This window comes from Anticarsia gemmatalis, chromosome 13, assembly GCF_050436995.1.
Source record: "Anticarsia gemmatalis isolate Benzon Research Colony breed Stoneville strain chromosome 13, ilAntGemm2 primary, whole genome shotgun sequence".
NCBI lineage: Eukaryota > Metazoa > Arthropoda > Insecta > Lepidoptera > Erebidae > Anticarsia > Anticarsia gemmatalis.
In genome coordinates, this window is record NC_134757.1 from 5,742,045 (window position 1) to 5,760,296 (window position 18,252).

Consider the following 18,252-nt stretch of genomic DNA (forward strand, 5'->3'; position numbering starts at 1 on the left):
CTAAATGCATGTATTATGCAAAGTACTGTGGAGATTTCCAATATAAAAAGAAATAAAAGATATTTTAAATATAGATCTAGCTAGGCACGTGGTCGAGCGTGGATGCAAAAAAGTCCTCTTTAAATATTTATAAAGGAGGATATGAAGGCATTCATCAATCCTAGACGATTGATGGAAGCTGCCCAAGTGGATAGCCGTAAGTAGGAGCGTACTTTGATTTAGATACATGCTGACGCCGTAAGAAATTCAATACAAGGCTTTTGTGTTATTTTTAGAAACGTCACCAGCTTCGATTTAATATATTTCTCTGAAATATTTATTCCAAAGACACTATATAAGGATGGGTCTCTTTCTGAGGTAGATTTACAATAAATTAACTCAGTGTTATTAACCTGTCATTGTGTGTTTATTTATTCAGGACCACACATAAAACACCCAATCCCAAGTGACATAATCAATGACAACATAATAACTGAGTCATAACACACTGGACATTGCAGAAATCCGCGTAAATATTTCGTACAAACCTTCAACAGCGCGATATTATGCAAATTGCTCAACACCTAATGATTTACAGTCTCTAGCAAATTATGATAATTCCACGTAAATGCTGCAAATGTTCGTGCCGCGTAGGATTCGAGTTCACATCGAGTGAAGCAAAAAATCAACCGAGAGTAATCGTGTGTAACGAAATAAATCGGTAATGTCATTATAATGACGTGTCGCCGAGTACTGCCACATAACTTATAGAACGTTACATCTATCACACAGCGCTAAGAATAAATGTTAAACGCAAAATAATATATCACAAGATCCCGTTCTCTGAATTACCATGTTCCACCATTTAGTAATGTCATTTGGGTGCCTGTACTTAATCAATTCAACACAGTTCAGTTCAGTTCAACACAGTTCAGTTCAGTACAATTCAGTTTTTAAAGTAAAAAGCCTGTATAAAAATCGTGATGGCAGTAAAAAAAATTTAATATTGGCAATTTGTGTAGCAGAAGTCTAGAACACACGAGCATTTTATTTCAAAAAGAGAAATGCAATACAGAATTCATTTTTTTTATAACTGGCTTAAAATATGTGAATTCCGCGGAGTTAGTGTTTTTTTAGTTATATCTAATCGTAAATATGCACGGTACTTAGGTGGCCCTCCACTACGCTAGCGCCGCCAGTGAGGCGAGCCAGACTCCCGCGCATAATGCGCCCGTATCTGTCGCTAGGATTACATTTTACGCACCTCGGCCGCACTGACAACAAATACCCTTACACGTTATTACCATGTTCCAGTCCAGAATGTAAAAGAACACTAAAAATCTTAATAATCGATATAAAAAGCGTTAAGTCCAAGTGCAATTTAAATATCACTAAAGCCAGCGGTATTTATTTCTGTAGAACGATATCTTTATATTCTGTAGGTAAACTGTTTTAATTTATCAAGCTGTTGCATTAAAAATAATGTTAATTGAGGTGTTATAACATTTAAACAACATTAAGACTTTCCACTTTATTTTTGGTCATACTTAATCTGCTGAGATATAAAGAAGATAGGTGCGCTGTACAGTATGGAATTTGCGAAATGACTCACTTTTCTCTCGACGTCATCTGAGATCTTTACAAATAAGTAAACATCACCGTTACAAAATTGAGAATTCAACCCATACTTTGTGAATCACGACGTCCGTGCAATTGGATACGAGATATATTCAGACAAAGGTCAGCGTAGAACGTAAACATGAAGATTTACAGTCTGAGAGCAGAATTTGAGTGTATATGTATATGTATAGTATGTATAGGTATCACCTCATCCCTCGTGTAGGGTTTCGCTGGAAGCGAGTGGCCTGCACTGATTCATTTACAAGGACAGATAACATCGGCTAGTTTATTGGACATTGTGCGTACGTTGAGATGGACCGATAAGCTGATATCGTGTTCGGCGCGGTAATCAATTACTACCGCCTACCAACCCGCTCCCATTCAATAGCGTAACATTTTTATTGCCGCTCCCGACGCCGCGAAAATTAAACACTCGTTACTTTTACAGATGCACGATAAAAGAACGATTGAATTTAAAATATTATATTCAATTTGCTTTGTTTATTTAGGACTGGGCCCGGGCTTAACTTATTGCTTTTTGTGCGGTGTGGAATATGTCGTAATTTACAGAAAATAAAAACGGGACAGTAAATAAGTAGCCTTAGGTTAGTATATGTCGTTCACTTGGAAGTTATCAATCATCGCAGAGCGCCTGGTGTAATCAAGATCACGCCGTCATCAAACTCTGCCTGAGAATATTATAGGAGTGAAACGTGTTTCACTCATGCCCAGCCTTCAGACACGCACCTAAATACTTGGTTAGTGGTTAGACTCTCATAGTACTTATTAGATATTAGCCTGCTACTCGTCATTTGAACACTCGTCTTTAAACGAGTGATGAGATAATGTGATTTACAAATTACAGCTACGACAGCCGCAAATATGTATAATTTGCTTCGTTTTCATCTAGTTTGCCTGAATATCTGTTTCTGTATATCGTCTTTTTACTAAAAAAGGGAATGTTATACATAAGTATGCACATTTGCAAGCAGCCAGGTAATGTAGTAAGGTGCTCATATTCACGCTAGACGATGATGAATCTATTCTAGTCAAAAGTCCGCGATCTGTTAAGAAAGTAAGTATGATTATTAAGTTTAACTTTTTTCTTTTTTTATATTCATGGCCATAAATCATTTTTTAGGAGAAGCAATATTAAACGAAACTCTACATTTAAAGTATAGAGTCTGTGAACATTTTAGAGCTGTACTTACACTACTTACGACTAATTGCTAAAGGAATAGAATTGATTTATGTTATAGCCACAATATAGTTCCTTTATATACTATCTAGAGCTGTAAATAGTATCAAACACATATAAATAAATGATAAGAATCAAGTACGAAACAATACAGTGATAATGAAAGTTGGTAGTGGAGGCTCATTGTGTGTTCGATAGCATCAGTCCACTTAGTGCGCGATCAGATAGCACGGTGTCAGTGCAAGCCATTACAATTACGATGCCGCGCATTTTACTCATGTCATTTTGGTACATTAGCATAGGTTACTGATACTTTGTAATAAACACCGCATTGTGAAAGAAACGTAGAATTCTTTGACTATTAGTTAGCAAGAAAAAGATGAAATTGTCTGTTTAATGTAGCACTAATTACAAATACTTAACACATTACATTACGAGAGACTTTTACAACTGCACCTTAATAACTGAAACTCTGTTTCATAGGGTATACAGAGTGAAAAAAGTTAAATTTGTCAAAGGAGCTACTTAAAATATCAATTATTATTGTCTGATTTTGTAAAAGGAAACATGCCTTCCAAAACACGGAGGAACTCGGAATGTATAACATGGTCACTCATCCACAGAACGACCTCTGTAAGCATAGCTTAATCTCAGAAATCGACTGCACGGCTGTTGTAAAATAAATGTCAAAATAAGGAGATTTGTATTTTTTTATTACCTACCTAATTTGCCGTACCAAACCAATTATGTTATTATTCTCCGTGCTACTTCTTTTTGATTACAAAATTGTTAGTCATTGTTCCTATAACACGAATTGCTTAGTCTGTTTCTTGCTCTACGGGATGTCGGAACAGTACAAGAAAAGTAAAAAGTTCACTTTCTATTTCAGTCTAATGTTAATGACGTCTCGTCTGACGTTATTAATTGTTGTGCATCCAGCGCATTGTGCTCGTTGCGGTGTTAGCAAAGGTACTTAATCGAGTGTCAGTCACCGTGATGAATGCTTCGCAATCCATAGGTATATCGATAGAGCAGCGGTGGTTTGTGGCAAGATAGGACTATACTTCTAATACATTTTGCATGTAATATCGTAAAATGAATTTTGATCCAAATCCAAGTGCAATTTAAATATCACTAAAGTTAGCGGTATATTATGTAAGTAAACTATGTTAATTGATTAAACAGTTGCATGAAAAATAAAGTTAATGGAGGTGTTATAGCATTAAAACAACATTGAGTCTTTCTTCGCAATCCATAGGTATATCGACGGAGCAGCAGTGGTTTGTGCCGGCAAGATAAGACTATACTTCTAATACATTTTGCATGTAAATTCGTTAAATAATTGAAACAAATCTGGAAGAAAACTTAATCTAAGTGTTTATTTTTACAGCTTAACTGTTTTTTTTGGTTCAGCCTTAGTAATAAAGTCCTTGAAGTCTTGATTTAAATACAATACCTCTGCAACATAGATTATAGTGTCGGTCCTCCGTCCGTCATGTCCCTGGTATGAGTAAGATGGCATAAAAGAAGTTTACTGTTAAATTATTTTAACTACAGATTTCACATTCAGAAACCTCAACATATTATGTGAAAGAGACATGCAATCATTGTCTATATGTAACTGATGGCAGACACACATTAATACTAGAAAATTAAAAGCCAAGCGTTCACTTAAATTTACATATACTTAATTTGACGCTATGCCGCATGCACTTTGATTCCCTTTTAGTAATGTTACCAAATAAAACAAAAGTGTTACATCCTGTATTAAATATGGAAGCTAACTGTATAATAACATTATAGTATGTCATATCACACTAAAGAATCAGTGATCGATGCATGACGGGACGTAAATCAACCTTTTGAACGTTTCGCGCTGAATACCGAATGCCGTAAGTGCTAAATTATCTGACTTACCTACTTTGACAGTCGACTATTTATTCAGTCCATTGATATTTTAGGGCCAACTCTATTTAAATTTGAACTTTGTGATGTAATAGAAAGGGTTGATTATTCGTTGTGAAAGGTTATCAGCATGACAGTCTTGGAAGTCGCACTTTACATCTTTCAAGTAGCCGGGTAGTAAATTATAAGTAAATGACATGCGAGACAAGGCCTGGTTGACTGGATACAATCTCAGCTCCTACAGTGATTCAATGCATGATAAAGTAGATATTCCATATAGGTTTGAGCTGAAAAGCTATCGTTATAAATCTTAATGTAGGGATTTGTTGAAATGCTGCTCGCAGCGCAGTAATACATTACCTGATAGATTGTTAAGGAATACCAAGATTGAACTGCAAGGATCTTATTCGATTCCTAGAAATAACTATAAGTGATGGGTTTGCCTTCAAAAATTTTTAGTAAGAAGTGATGATTTTATTACAAAATCTCATAAACTTATACACGTGCAATAACGCAACGTTTATGTACCTCCATAATACATATCACATTAAAAAATATTTCTAAAACTCTATCTAGGATGTAATTCATGCGTATTTACGAATGCACTACGAGAAGGAGCCAAGAAAAGCTATCAACATGTTGATGGAAACAAACATATGATTAACATAATTATTCCACAATGTAAATAACTTAGCTTATCTCAGCTCGGTCAATTACTCGTATTTGCATAATTTGTGTCTAATTTAGTTAAGTGGTGGACACGTTGTATACATAATTAAGGCAAAAACAGTAACGAGTGGTCGGGCACGTCAGTGCGCCTGCGCCGACGTACCCTGCGCGAGACCAACACGCGCTGACAATTGACATTTCACATACCACACGATATCCAGACTCATCTAATATTATATATCTCTATAAAATTCATGTAGTGAGTTTGTATGTCCTTGATTCACGTCAAAACCGCATAAACCAATTTCGATAACATTTAGTAATGCGATAGATAACTATACTAGAAAAGGACGTCGACTTAAACTAGTTTTAGTAGTAAGATAATACTGAGCCTATAAATATAGTCAGCAATTTAAATAATAACATAATTATACTGCCTTCATTTTTATTTGTTTAATAAATTCAAAATAATTGCTACATGCACCTGAATCTCGTTTTATGAGAAATTGTAAAGTAAAATTGAAATGACAATATATAGCACCCTGTATATCTAGATGCAATTAAAACTAGAGTATTCTTCGTTCAGAAGCAGCTGCTTTAAAACCATAAAATGAAATTACAATATTACTGGGTATTTTATTTTTACAAGACCTGCAAGTAACGAATACACGACAAAAAAAATCTTTCGTATAGGTATCACGTAAACGGCAAGGCAATCTTACTTATTACGCTATAATATAATAAATTATATATATCCTATTATTATAATCCCTATTTTATCGTCCCCTTTTTATTCGTAGCTCTTGTATTAAAAAATAAGTAGGTATATGAGAGTATACACAATGTCATAAAATAATAATAGTATAATTAGTTACTGAATCAGTTCATTGACTTTTTAATTATGAACCCTAATTTAAGTCTTATAATCGGGTACAAAGGGCTACTATCTACTTCAATGCCTTTCAGATATCGCTGTTTCTAAATTAAATCAGCAGTAAACTATAAATATGAAAGATGTGTCCGATTATTTGAGTAGTAAAAAGTAAGCTTCAATAATAAATAATAACCATTTTCTGTCATAAACCTTACATGAAAAAGGTTTTTATTAGTCCTCGTCGTTCAGACAGAGCAGTGAACATTAAAGTTGGTTTTATTATAGTGAATAGCCTGCTGTAAATGTCGTTGTTAGACAACACTTTTAAATATGCGCTTAAAAACCAGCCCAGTTTACAACAGTACCAACAATCAGAGTAATGATGCAAGGGGAACGAGAATACGTCGCCGGCAGACACCCGCGTACTATCCCGCTTAGCTATTACACATCTATACTAATATCTATACTAATATTATAAAGCTGAAGAGTTTGTTTGTTTGAACGCGCTAATCTCAGGAATAACGGGTCCGATTTGAAAAATTCTTCCAGTGTTAGATAGCCCATTTATCGAGGAAGCCTATAGGCTATATCTCATCACGCTAAGACCAAAAGGAGTAGAGTACCAGTAAAAAATGTTACAAAAACGGAGAAAATTATAACATATTCTCTTAAACGTGACGCAAGCGAAGTTGCGTGAGTCAGCTAGTTAAATTATAAAACTGGCCGTAAGGTTTAAAATTAACGAGAAATCCCTCTCATATTTAGTTACGTACATTAGAGCCCGGAACTTCAGAATATTCCAGTTTTAGTCTTACATGCTCCATCTGATTTATGCTAGAGCGATATAAACTTTATGTTGCGTATATTTTATACAGAAACGTGTGGGTAAAATAACGCATATTCATGGCGGAAACATTGATTGCGCAAGATTAAAAAATAACTGAATGCAAATTAGAAATTATAGTAAACTATCGTATTAAAAATAACATGGAGAACCAGGTTCAAGAAAAAGAAAATACGGCAATATTATAAGCTTAAGAAAACTTACAAAGTTATATTCATTACGAGAATATTTCCTCAATTACTTGTGGATAGTGTAAAGTGCAATTTGCTCTTATGAATGCCATATACGTACGTAAAAGCGTCATTAAACAATTACCACCATTGTGAAGTTCGCTCAAATGTTTGCACACTTTGAGCACAGTACTCTGTAACTTACAACCAATATTTACACATCTCTTATTCTCAAAGAGTTTAACTGAATAAACACATCAATGTTCTAAAGACACGGCGCTAATGGTCAAGTCATGGTTGATTACGAAGAGCTGAGCAATGCAATCAATTTAATATTGTATTTACAACGTCATCGAATCTTGATTGAAGTAAAAGTAAAAGTATGAAGAAAGTGATAAAATATGGTACTATTTCATTAGTATAGGATAGTAAAATAAAAATAAATACTAGTCATAAAATGTAAAAAGGTCGTAAATGCACGTTTGCTATGAGAACGCAATTACGTAACTAAACCTTCAACCTAATATGGGAAATAGTGCAGTTGGTTAGCTACAATTTATTCAAATTAGTAATGGGAATGGTTTCACATAGCAGTTACCGCTGTCTATCCCGACTGGACGGGGTACATGCAGTCAATGCACTATTGAAATTTATCGTATCCTGCGAATCTACCGCCTCCGAGGCAAGGAAGGGTCGTCGACCCGGGAACGGCGTTAGGATACCTAGGTCGGTAGGTACAGTTTAGGTGCGCCGGCTGGATAGCACGACGAACCCGGATGCCTTGCATTTATTACTACAACATACTATCAAGAGGCTCCTATAGACTGGAAACAATGCCCTGCAATTCGTATGATAATTTTGTTAGTAACAATAGTAGGGAGTTCTAGCTATCACAATAAAGTTACGCATAATACGCATGTAGGAATGAAATGCAACGGAAAAGATCATAACAAGGTGGTTGAGTTTCTAAAAATAAAACAGATGCCTCTTTCATGTTTTGCTCTAACGCAAGTTTTATGTGATAAGTAGCAAACAAGTTGTCATTTATTTATGGAATTCGATTATTCTTCTACTACTCTACCACACAGGTTATTATTTCACCGTTCATTATGCAACATACTTGTGGGCATTAATTGCGACAAATATGAATGGGTTCAATGCCTTTTCACGGTACAGTATAGGAATTCCCATAAAGCTTGAAATGTCTTCTTAGTCAATCAGTTCGTAATAACAATATATCACGAAGCACGAGCATTAATGTAATGAGAGTAATTCCGCGTTAGACCATAAAATTGCGGGCCTACGACCAAGGAGAAAATCATTGCAACGTCTTTGGAACATAAATCTAAAACTATATTGGAAAGGTCGACTCTACCATTAATCCTGGTAAAGATGTTTTAGTTTATATAATTAAATATATTACACTCGTAAGCTATTACAGTTTATAGTTCAAGTCGGATTAAACAACACAATTATCATAGTATAGTTAAGTGGATCAATTATCAGTTCAATTCTTTCTATTTTAATTGATAGACTCAAGTAAGTAGTTCGTAGTGCCGTCACTAGTATCTTATACAGGAATAACAGTAAATAAATATAGTTAGTATTTTTAAGGTTTTTTATTACCATGAATGATATTTGTAATATCAATATGTTTGAACGCGCTAATCTCGGGAACTGCTGGTCCGATTTGAAAATTTATTTCAGTGTTAGATAGCCCATATATCGAGGAAGGTTATAGGGTATATATCATCACGCTACAACCAATAGGAGCAGAGTACCAGTGAAAAATGTTACAAAAACGGGGAAAATTATGATTCTCTTATGTGACGCAAGCGAAGTTGCGCGGGTCAGCTAGTGTTACATACTTTCCACGTTTTGTTCGTGATAATGTTTCTATTTGTGTGAACAAGTTTATGTCTCGAGATTTATTTAAGTGGTTACGTGCTTTTACATCGTGATAGGTCAATCCTCTTCGTTTAATAGAGAAGCTCGCTATATACAAATGTTTAAAGTTAGATATATACGTTTTAACAACTGTTTCTTAATACTATAGTGTAACAGTACTTTTATGATAGAAAGAAAAGTAATGTTAAAACGGCGAACAAATGTAAAGCTCCTTTTGAGCTGTCTGGAAATAGGTCAATTTTGATTTAGGGATTGAGGTTATCAAGAACCTCTCTTCCCGTATACATAACCAAGTTTTATGCGCTAAACTTCGGACCTATCAGAAGGATTAAAAACAAGCATAATATCTGTGTATTAATGAAAGAACACCAACGACAACCAAAGGAAACGAGAGTTAAAACATTGGGCACATCTAGTCCATAGTGTCCATTTACGCAATACTCAATGCACCATAGATGTTCTTGCTGAGAATTTCCATAAACGACGCATTTAAAAGCGCTACTGTTTCACAAAATGATACGTTCCATTTGGCTCTATATAATAACACAAAATTGGTTATTATGTCAGCAGTTCGTAACTTAAGAATGATTACGTTCGGAAGACAGGATGCATTCATTGATGCGTATGTACGGTACGGCGAAGATCATTACGTCAATATAAATAAAATAAAGAATATCATAACAATTAACTAAAATTCTATGATAACGTGTCTTAATAATGCAGTGAAATGAAAAGTTGTGATTACTAAAACTCATGATACCGTATTTTGCATTTATTATTTTTTTAATTTGTAGATAAGACTTATTACAAAAGTTGTCATAAGAGGCGAACGTAAAAACCGACAATTATACCTGTGCAGTAAAATATTCATAGAAAATGCAAACATTGTGGAATAATCCTTAGTACTTTGTACCTATTTATATAACAAAACAGTTGAGAAAAAGTGAAGCAGTTTTTCTAGTATTGCCTAGGTTATTAAAAATGAAAGTAAATTCATTTTCCTAGGAAATTTAACTCGCATCACAAAAAACATACAAGAAACGCTTATTTCTTATGCTATATCAAATCATTTAAACTAGAAAAAACAAACTATTACAACTTTATCTTGATCATTAAATAGTTACAAAGACATCTCGCTAGCCTAACAATAGTTAAAGTATTATCTGTAAATTAAGGGACTTATAAATGAGCATATAATGTTTGTAATAACACAACTGGAATGATTTTGACAAGCTCAAAGTTCAATGCGCAGAATATTTCTCTCCGATACTAAACTAAGTGACTTATGGCCGTGCGTGAACTTTAACCTTCCACTGATTGCGAACCTTCAAGATAATAGCGCTAAATAGATAATTTAGCTTTAGAACCACCCTGTGCTGCAAGTATTTCTCTACATTTTAAAGCGTCTAGGTATAATACAGATTTTTATTTTATTCAATGTCAGATCTTTTGTAGAATTAAAAAGAATAATAAAAAGGCTGCAGAATAAAAAAAATAGATTAACTCTTTTATCACTACGACCTGTAAACACACAGTATATGTTCTCAGTATTGTCCAAAACTTAATATTGTAAGGAAATGTTCCCTTACTTTTCTAATCTTCTACTGAGCAGTCGTTACCTATACTAATACGGTGGTACGAATCAAAGTAGAGTCAGCATTCCACCAAGCATCTAACATCCAAAGCTCTAAGTTCATCGTGAAATGTTTATACGTATACCTTCTTTTCAATTTAATCGATAGTAAATCCCACACTCAATTCAATGTTCAATTCTATTCGGACAAATAGTAAGTGTTCCCAGTATATCGAAGTGGTAGTTATAGGTTTGAGGGCGATACGCTGAACAGTGTGAGTACAATGTACGGCGCGAGTGCCGAGTGGGAGGGCTGCGGTAAGTGAAATAGGAGTTGACGCCTCCGATGCGAGCCTCCACTATTTTATTACTTTAAGTTCCATGTTTATGCTTGCATACTTTATCTAGGATTTAACACGAACAAAGAATTGTATTGTCTGGTTTTCGGTTGAATACCTAACACGCCGAATAATTAATGAAAAAAAAAATAACCCATTAATGTCCCACTGCTGGGCAAGGGTCTCCTCCCGTAATGAGGGAGGGGTTAGGCCTTGAGTCCACCACGCTGGCCAAGTGCGGGTTGGGGACTTTGCATGAATAATTATGGAGGCAAATTAAAAATAAAGAATACAACTCGTTCGTTAAAGGTATCATTCCTATCTAGATAGGGATTTTTGGAAATACGAGAAAAGTGCCTGAAGCCAGCCTAAAAGAAAGGATGGCTTATTCGCAAAACAACAGGCTCTGCATCTTAGTTCCTCACGCTCCTACGCAATACTAGAATCAAGGCCTTTTTCTAATTCCCAATTTCCAAGTTGATTCTAAACTATGCTCTTAAAGCAAAAGCTAAGTTCCATACGTCAAAGCTGCGAAATGACAAGTAGATTGGAAACTTTATATGCAAAGCTTCATCTAAGACAGACCCACCGGGAGTGTGTTTCCGGGAAATATGCACAAAGACCACCAGCATAGATGTAGCATTGTATACATTGTTATTTTAAGAGCATAAACATTATATAAACATATGCACATTTGTATTCTCCTTCAGGAAAATATATTACACAGGCTTGGCCTTTGATCTGTACCCACTAACGTGTAAAAAATACTTAACGGCCAGTCACATTACACTAATATAAAATTAAAGAAATTGCAGTAAGGAACCTTAGACATGGCCCAACTATGTCCTGAGATTTCATTACTTTTCAGAGATAAACAAGTAGCTTTATCGCGACTTATTTTTTACAGAATGTTTTCGGTGGGATTTTGATGGTTCTATAGGATTGCACCTTACACCTACTCTAAGCTTATACAAATTGACTCTTTATTGAAAGAAACGCATTAGGTGTATATTTTTATATTGCCAGTGTAACATGTTCTATGTCCAGCCAATACAGTTACAAAGATGGTTAATACTATCCATGGCTATAAGATATTATGTTGCTGGACACGTCTAACTGTTGATACTAAGGTAAATTACTGTTTCATGGACTACGAGAAGATTATTATATTCATAGGTCTCGGGATAAACCACAATGCTTACAATAGGCTTACAATGTTGTCATCTCAACGGGACAATTTAATAGAAGGAGGTTCTATTTGGAAAATTGAAGCTATTGACAATGATAATATGATCAACTGGGGGTAACCTCGTATCTGTACGTTTACTTCTAATTAATAAGTGTTCGAATTAATCGAAGTAAGAAGAATTTACTAAGCCATGATTTGCATTCAGTTCTCAGTACAACTAAATACAATTAAAACATGAGTAACAGCGCGCAACGCCAAAAAATTTAAAAATCTGTGCGTGTGTTTGAAGTTAACAGGTAGTCAGCGACTATAACATTTTTCTTATGTATAAGTGTCTCCCACACTATTTCACAAGTAATACAACTTTGACCCTTTCTCAAAAGGTAAACAAAGATAATATCTAAAGTCAAGTTCAAAGCATAAAACTAAACTGCGATCCTTAACCTGACATTTACATAACGATGGACATTCCGCGATAACCCGCGTCATTTCTACAGAACTCCGTTACTAATATGTTAGCAAGAAGTTTAAACATAGCGTGCATTATAACGGGTATGTAATGACAGCGCTCTATGCAACAGGATTATGCAAAGAGGTAAGAGCTTTCACTGAGTGACGGCAGACCGCAAGGTCGGGCTCCGTTACGCAATGAAATGGACCGTTTAGTGCCGTGGATACTTAGGGATAAACATCTAAAAGCATCTTTATACCATGCCTTCTTACTAACTAAACTACCCAAGTACATATATTTAGCTAACAATATTCTTACTTAAATATTACAAAATCGCATATGGGTACTGATTAGAAATCTAGCTTTATTATTTTAACTTTTCCTAAATAGAGAGACTTCTTCTTGTACTATTTGTCCAATGTATTAATAGTTAAGTGTACCTACAATCTATTAAGCAACTTTGTAAACGAATAACCACATTAATAGCGATAAAGTTAGTGTAATTATTTCATAACGATTTTCAGCGCTAATTGGCGCCTACTGAACAGCTCTGTTACACACTAATAAATCTAATAATAGCCCTCTATACATCTAGGTACAAGTAGCCAGATTGGAAGACCAGCTAATGGCGCCTGCCATAAAGTTTATATCGACATACCCGAGTGAAATCACCAATCAACTATTTTATGTAGGTACTTACACTTTGTCTGAAACATTATTTGTTAGTAATTATGCAGGAAGCTTTTCATTCTAATCACTCGAAAAATTTTTTGCCTTATCCCAGTTCCTCTCATATCAGTGTTGGGTCAATCAACTAATTTTTTCAATCAATTGATTATTCATGACTAATTTAGTCATGAATTATTTAGTCATGATTGAATTAATCATGAGTAAAAATAATAATCATAATCATGATTAAATAAATTAGTCATCAATCATTTAATGATTAAATGACTGATGACTAATTATTCATTGTATTTTTGTATGAGTATTAAACTAAAAAAAATAATTTAGGTGACTTAATTTTAGTTTAATTGAACACATCTATAAAACTATAACTGATCACCACCTTAAGTTGACTGAAAGAAGATAATTCCATTATTCATAAAATTTGATTTTCAAAACGCGTAGTTTTAAAAAGCAATTTAAATTATTTTAAACTAAATTAGCCCGAACTTATTTTTGCAAATGTGTACCTGTGTAAATTAAAAAAAAAATTAACTGATTCTGAGTTTTACTTAACTATTATTTTTAGTCATTAAAATTTTAGTCATGATTGAATAACTAACACTAACACTAATTAATCATCAATCACGACTCATGATTGAATTTTTTTAGTCATTATTCATTAGTCATGACTAAATAATTTAATCTTAATCATCAATCATCAATCAAACTAAATTTTGCCCAACACTGTCTCATATCTACCTATATGAAAATGAAAATACATTTGTTGACAAGAAGAGGTACGGTTTACCTACTATCAACGAAATTAAATGATAATTATAAATAAGCAATCAAAATTACTACCCGATCGTACTTACATTTAATACCAAATAGGTAAGTACTTTTGAATAATCCAAAAGATTCTATTATATTCGTTATTAATTCTTCCATTTAACACGCGTACTTATTCTAAGGCACCTATATATTATAGACTAACAAGCTAACAAGACGTTTTTATTTCACGTAGCCCGCTATTTCTAAACACGCTAATGTCAACCAATAATTAACAGCGTAACAAGCGTTACAAAACTAACAACTATTATGAAACATAAATAAAACATAACGAACTAAGAAATAAAATAAAAAGAATTACCCGCAGCTTGTAATTTCATTTGTGAGAAAAAGTAAAGGTCAATTAGCACGGGCCCAGCGGTTATGGTGTCGTGAGGAATACTCTTTATAGTCTGTGGTAACGGCTTGTCTAATGAAGGAATACCGCGACTAGATTATAGCACTTTTTATCTCATTTCAAGGGACGCAGCGGTTAGAAACAGTTACCAAGCAACACTCAAGAACGTGACTCCCGTTACAACCCGTGTGTTTTTGTTGAGCTATCATTCGTCCTTACTAATAGACTGATTTACTGTGAAAGGCGACAAAAAGTAATAAATGCGACTCACGAAGTATAGAGGTGTTTAGAGATATCTACCAATACACGTAACTCATATGGTTCCGTAAATATTTAACGACAAAAATTGAGTTTTATTTCAAACTACGAGTATCTAATTTATAGCTAAAAATCTAGGTAGCTACATACTTCAGTCAAACCAATAGCTTTCATGTTCTAAGTGATCTATTTTTATTCAATCTGGCTCAATCCAAATCCAACACATCATTCTCAGTTCACGATACGTCGCCTAGCTGTCTCAGTTTTAAATTGCTGCCATTTCGGTCTGTTGAGTTTATCATTAACATACACATTACACACTACGTTTACCCGAGTGTTTTGTTTTACTTGATGTCTTCATATATTTGCAAACTTGTTTACAATTATAAAGTTATCATAATGAAATACCTAATATCCTGTAGACAATAATGAGGTTTCTATTTGAGCACTTAGTAGTCGGTAAAAATATAAAAATCTATATTATTACTTGTCTAAAATAAGTACCAGTCAACAGTAGCCGTTTGTAGCGTTGAAACGTATGCCGTACTACTCCATCAACGTCGATCAATACACCTGTTACATCTTCTATATATTATAATTATGGATATGTTAGCTTCTAAAAATGCTATAATTATCTAATACTATCACAGCTGATTAGGTGTCTTTGGCACTCTATCTTGTTGACACTTGTCTTAAACAAAAACACTGGCCAACAGATCAATCGTAATAATGAACTTGCGAAAAACACAGTTAAAATTACTCAATGCTGATAATTTTAGAAGTTTAGGCCGATTTACCAAGCATTGTTGCTGAATATTACCAGGAAACAAAACTAGGGTACTGAAATTTCGGCCCGCTATCCAACGGTCCCATGGTGTAATGGTTAGCACTCTGGACTCTGAATCCAGCGATCCGAGTTCAAATCTCGGTGGGACCTGATATTTTTACCATCGTAGTTTTTTCTAGCAAAACTTTTCTCTGGCAAATACTGTATTAGTATTTATCGATTTTATTAAATTTTCATATGAAAAGATTAACTGCTTCAATAAATATTAAGTTTTATCTTCCAGACCGCAAGTGTGCGTGCAGATAGCTTGCATAATTTTAGTTATTTTTATAGAAATGCGAACAACCACGTAGGTCCTAAGTACGTAATCATCTACATCCCTCTGGTTACGTTACAATGTTGGTAATTATAAGGTACCCACATTTTTTTTATTTTCTTTTAAAGTAATGAGTAGAATTCATTTAATTTACCCTGCGTTAGTTAGTAGGTATAGAATAACAACTAACATAATTAGGTAACACGGACACTCATCAAAAACAATGATGTCTTTTATTTAGTTATTTTTATTGCTATTTAGTTCTTACTAACCACTAAAGTACTTAGGTACTTAGTCATATGCAAGATAACGATAATAAAACTATACTCAGTAAATATGTACTTATGTGCATACTTAGTAAATACCTACTTTACAAAAATACGATGTTTAACCCTATATTTCTGCTATGTGCGCTGTGTACAGCCATAATTTCATCCAAATAATGTGATTGCCGATTGTAACCACGAAGTCAATGGCCGCCTGTTGCCTAGGTAATGAATAAATACAACAATGTCAGTAAGCGTGGCTCATATCCTCATAGTAAATATACTAGCTATATGTGCGTGCAACTTCGAATTAATAAGTTCGGCAGCTAAATAAAACAAGTGAGTTTAGAACAATGCAGCCGAACAAGTTAAAGATTTTAATGATCGGTCCATCAGAGGTGCGACCTTAAAATAAGGTATTATTTCTTCAGTATCTAAATCGCAATACTTACCAAATTTATTATCATTTCAGAGTGGTAAAACACAAATAGCAAACTTCATATCAGACTCTATAAATATCGAAGAAGCCGAAACTCCACGACCTACACAAGGCGTCAGAATTGTCGAATTTGAACTTTCTAATTTGAATGTCAATGGAAAGACAACTAACATTGATATTGAACTTTGGGACTGTAGTGGTGACCATAGGTAGGTATTAACTTAATTTCGTATGATATTTTTAACTCTTTAACATACAGGTATTTAGCGCCATCCAACGACAAAAGTGCTCATCAGTTGCAAACTTATGATGTTACTGATTGTACTTGCCTGGCGTTCTGCACAATGACTTTTGTTTTGTTTGTGAACAATAGCAGCTACAAACAAACAAAGCGTATTATTGATTTCCTTTATTGTAAAACAGATTTAACTATGCCAACACAGGCTCGTTAGAGAAACAGATATTGAGACGGAACATCATTATATAGGTACTTACGCCTATGTTTACCATGGTATTGATTATAATACGTTGACAATAATATGAAGTTTAGATCTCAATTATCCAATCAGTCTTATCAGTTCTTAGTGACTCCAATATTTACAGGTTACCTACAAACTTGTTATAGGCCATGCTAAATATCACAGTTTTTTTATAAGTTTGGTACCAATTTATATCTTTTGTGTGTTTGAGGTTTGAATCGTGTTGGCCTGCTCTTCGTGTTGGTGTACAGGGAGTGATTCTAGTGTGTTCACCTAACACGGCACAAACGGCGTCAAGAGAGATGGAACTGCTTTACAACTACTTTGTGTCGCAGCCAAATTTATCCGCAAAACAATGTGTTTTGTTTTACAATTGTACTGATGACCAAGAAGAAATGGACTCCTTAAATCTTTGTAAGGTCATGCTTAAGTATTGACATATTTCTAGCCATTTAATTCATGTTTCAATAATATTTGATTTGCTTTTTTCAGCTCCTACATTCTCAAAGGTGTCTCAAGTGGCCATTAACTTGAAATCTGGTGGTACTCGTTTAAAAATTGATTTCTCGAACTATATTACTTCAGTTCTGCAATCTATAAATAAAGAAAACTGAGAAGTTATCTTCACTAAATGTTTTTGTTTTACCTCATGTATACTTACGTCATTCCATCATACGGTGTTGTAACTAAAATACATCCATTCATTGACTCGTTGAGAGCGCATTTCATAGCTTCTGCATAAACATAGCAAATCATGAGATAATAAAATTATGTTATTATCTCGCCAGCATATTTCTGTGATAAGAATCATACACACAGTACACAGATAAATTTGAATTACATAAAAATTAAATCATATTTCCATCACATCATGACATTCACTTCTCATTATTGAGTGTAGGCAGCTTTAGGAGAAAAAGGTTTAATAAGCATTGAGCATAATGTACAAAATAGTATTATATCTCAATTCTTATAGCACCATTACGGATTAGACAGGATTTTCTTTACACACAACTAAATTTAATTTAAAAAATCTACTCTCTTTGATATTTTATCTACTTCTTACCGAATTTCACCGTTTTGTCCATAATCCAGTAAATATGATAAGTAAACTTTAGGTTTTGTTTTATATCG

At 34.1% G+C, this 18,252-nt stretch overlaps 1 protein-coding gene and 1 non-coding gene across 2 annotated transcripts; both read left to right on the forward strand.

The window, feature by feature from the left end:
- The first annotated feature begins 15,696 nt into the window (after window positions 1-15,696).
- On the forward strand, window positions 15,697-15,768 carry TRNAQ-CUG (transfer RNA glutamine (anticodon CUG)). Its single transcript has one exon. It is a non-coding gene; the product is annotated as a tRNA-Gln (tRNA).
- Window positions 15,769-16,352: 584 nt separating this feature from the next.
- LOC142977914 (intraflagellar transport protein 22 homolog) lies at window positions 16,353-17,769 on the forward strand. Its single transcript, XM_076122042.1, has 4 exons — window positions 16,353-16,598; window positions 16,673-16,848; window positions 17,330-17,532; window positions 17,611-17,769. The coding sequence occupies exons 1-4, from the start codon at window positions 16,554-16,556 to the stop codon at window positions 17,730-17,732; spliced, it is 546 nt and encodes a 181-aa protein (XP_075978157.1). The 5' UTR covers window positions 16,353-16,553; the 3' UTR covers window positions 17,733-17,769.
- Window positions 17,770-18,252: the final 483 nt, after the last annotated feature.